Source organism: Zalophus californianus, chromosome 15 (genome assembly GCF_009762305.2).
Source record: "Zalophus californianus isolate mZalCal1 chromosome 15, mZalCal1.pri.v2, whole genome shotgun sequence".
Lineage (NCBI taxonomy): Eukaryota > Metazoa > Chordata > Mammalia > Carnivora > Otariidae > Zalophus > Zalophus californianus.
The window spans coordinates 1,562,257-1,565,243 of record NC_045609.1 but is presented as its reverse complement, the minus strand read 5'-3'; the positions used below and the strand labels follow the sequence as shown (position 1 = coordinate 1,565,243).

Genomic DNA, 2,987 nt, shown 5'->3' with positions numbered 1-2,987 from the left:
ACATACTTTTCTCTTAGTCCTTCAAGGACAGACTTTTCAAAATGTTTGATTCTACTACTCCCATGCTGTGAATAGACTGGTTACTCTTCACTTTATAAATGTGACTGGGCTATGTGAGATCTGGTATCAATCGATCAAGATTTGAGTTTCAGTTATGGATGAAAACTGTCTCAAGTCAACTTTTATTACCCTCATCATGAGTATGCAGGGTGCAGACAAAAGCTTTTTATCAGCTAACTATATGAAAAGATAAACACTGTAATAATCCATGTGATCCAAAATGGGCAAAAGCAAAAGACTAGCTTCCCCTCAAGAAGAAAAATTTCAGACCTATGAAAAGGACAACAATACTAATAAAAAAAATTGTATTTACTTAGAAGCATTCAGAATGTCAACAAAACAGCTGCAACTTTTTTTTTTTTTGCAATTACAGAGTGGTATTCAGTTAACAGAACAACAATTATTTTGTAGAAGCTGCATCAGAGACAACTGAAGATGAAAAACTACCATCCCCATATATAACTAATTTGTGCTGTGCACCAACAAGAACCTGCTTTAAATTTCCATGCCAATTTACAACCCCCATACTGGACCAGGCAAGGTTAGTGGCTATTGAAAATACCACCAGGACAGGGCTATCTAAAGACACATTCGATAGTGTGTTAACTATACAAAAAAAGACACTGTACAGTTTAAAAAGCAATCTTACACAGCCTTACATTTCAATTTTTTTCTTTAAAAGGAGTGAGTTGTGTACAGGGGGGTTAAATGCTTTATAGACAAGAAAAAAAAAACTGCGCTAGAACCAACTTATTCATCATCATCATCTTCTTCTTCATCTTCATCTTCCTCATCTTCCTCCTCTTCCTTCTGTTTCTTGCTCTTTTCAGCCTTGACAACTCCCTTTTTTGCCGCATCAGGCTTTCCTTGAGCTCGGTACGCAGCAATAACCTTTTCATATTTTTCCTTCAGCTTAGCAGCCTTCTTTTCATACGGCTGCTTGTCATCTGCAGCGGTGTTACTCCACATCTCTCCCAGTTTCTTTGCAACATCACCCATGGATCGGCCGGGGTGTTCTCCTTTGATTTTGGGGCGATACTCAGAACAAAACAAGAAAAAGGCCGAAGGAGGCCTCTTGGGTGCATTGGGATCCTTGAACTTCTTTTTTGTTTCCCCTTTAGGGGGGATATAAGTTTTCATTTCTCTTTCATAACGGGCCTTGTCCGCCTTTGCCATGTCTTCAAATTTTCCTTTCTCTTTAGCAGACATGGTCTTCCACCTTTCTGAGCACTTCTTAGAAAACTCTGAGAAGTTGACTGAAGGCTCTGGGTGCTTCTTCTTGTGCTCCTCTCGGCAAGTTTGCACAAAGAATGCATATGATGACATTTTGCCTCTCGGCTTCTTAGGATCTCCTTTGCCCATGTTTAATTATTTTCCTCAGCGAGGCACGGAGTCGCCCAGTGCCCATCTGGCTCTCACTTGCCCCGGCGCTGTCTCTATGGAGCTCAATGTACTGCCTATGGGTGCTTCCATTTTACGGAGACTCTGGCTTCAGCTAATTCGTTGGAACATACAGGATGATAAACTAGTTCCTACGAAATAACCAGCTTGCTTTGTATTTTCTTACAAGTGAATCTTTTTAAAGGATAAAGCTTTTATCTACAAGAAATAAAATTATAATTGCAGAAATTAAAACACTATGACCAGATTATTGATTCTTTCCCCAGGTGCTAATAAATAAATTGGTTGGGGGTATAGGAAAGGCCATTGTTATATCTATTTTTCATTTGTATGTATTCTTTCTAAACTGTTGGCATTTAGTAATTTTAGTATCAGTGGAAGATTTAAGGCTATTATAAAATATTTTTCCTATTTCTAGTTTCGTCTCTTATTGATACCTCAGTTAAAGCAAGTTGGTAGCACATGCTATGATATTTCTCTATTTATCTAACATTTAAAAAATGTGTTTTGGATAAAGCAAAGGTGTATTTCAATAACATAACATAAAGTACAATTGCCTGCTATGCATGGACCTCAGGCAAATGCATCAGCTTCCGGGTAGTTGATCTGGTTTATGTTCCTTTCATTCTTTGGTATTTTTTGTATTATTTAAAAAAATATTTTATTTATTTATTTATCAGAGAGAAAGAGAGAGAGAGCACAAGCAGGGGGAGCAGCAGAGGGAGAGGGAGAAGCAGGCTCTCTGCTGAACAGGGAGCCCGATGTGGGACTCAATCCCAGGACCCTGGGATCATGACCTGAGCTGAAGACAGACACTTAACCGACTGAGCCACCCAGGCGTTCCAGTATTTTTTGAATTATTATAATATGTCTTAAGCTGGGAATGAGAGACTTTTTCTTACACTTTGTTGTTGTTGCTTATTTCTTTAGTTTGCTTGATGGTTTTTAAGGTGAGCTTGAGATATCTGGTCGTGTAATGTTTGCAAGTCAAGTTCTAGAAATAAACAGCGTGAAGTACAAACCCAGAGCCGAGTTCCTTGGCCACTCTCAGCAACAGTTTTCTCACTTGTAAAGCTGGAATAAAGTGGAGAGCCACTTTTTAGGGCTTTTGTAAGAATTAACGAGGTAAGGCTTGGGCACTGTTTATAACACAGAGCCTGACCTTGCCTGTGCCAACTCATACCAACTATTATCACTAGGGTCGTTCTCTTTTATACCAAGACCATTTTCTGACAATCAGGTTATTATTCATCATTTCCTCCAGGTAAAAATAAAGAAACATTCAAAACTTAAGAACTCCTTTTTAAAATTTAGTGTTCATACCCAATCTAATGCACCTGGGGGGCAGGGGTGATGGCTGACTGAGGACAGGTGTAGAAACCACTAACGTTGTAAGCGTGTCAGAATGTGGACTGTGATAAGACACCACTCATGAAGACTGTGGAATAGACATCAAAATTATATTTATTATGCAATAAAGTAAAATTCAGCATTGTTTTTATCGAGGAGAGATGGAACCCCTCACC

At 38.8% G+C, this 2,987-nt stretch overlaps 1 protein-coding gene across 1 annotated transcript; it reads right to left on the bottom strand.

Moving 5' to 3' along the window:
* Positions 1-350: 350 nt before the first annotated feature.
* LOC113923461 (high mobility group protein B1-like) lies at positions 351-1,509 on the bottom strand. The gene has a single exon (XM_035724247.1). It carries the CDS (start codon positions 1,420-1,422, stop codon positions 811-813), a length of 612 nt encoding a protein of 203 aa, XP_035580140.1. The 5' UTR covers positions 1,423-1,509; the 3' UTR covers positions 351-810.
* Positions 1,510-2,987: the final 1,478 nt, after the last annotated feature.

Coding starts and splice junctions, on each gene's coding strand:
- LOC113923461 (XM_035724247.1), bottom strand. CDS start 1,422: ATGGGCAAAGGAGATCCTAAGAAGCCGAGAGGCAAAATGTCATCATAT.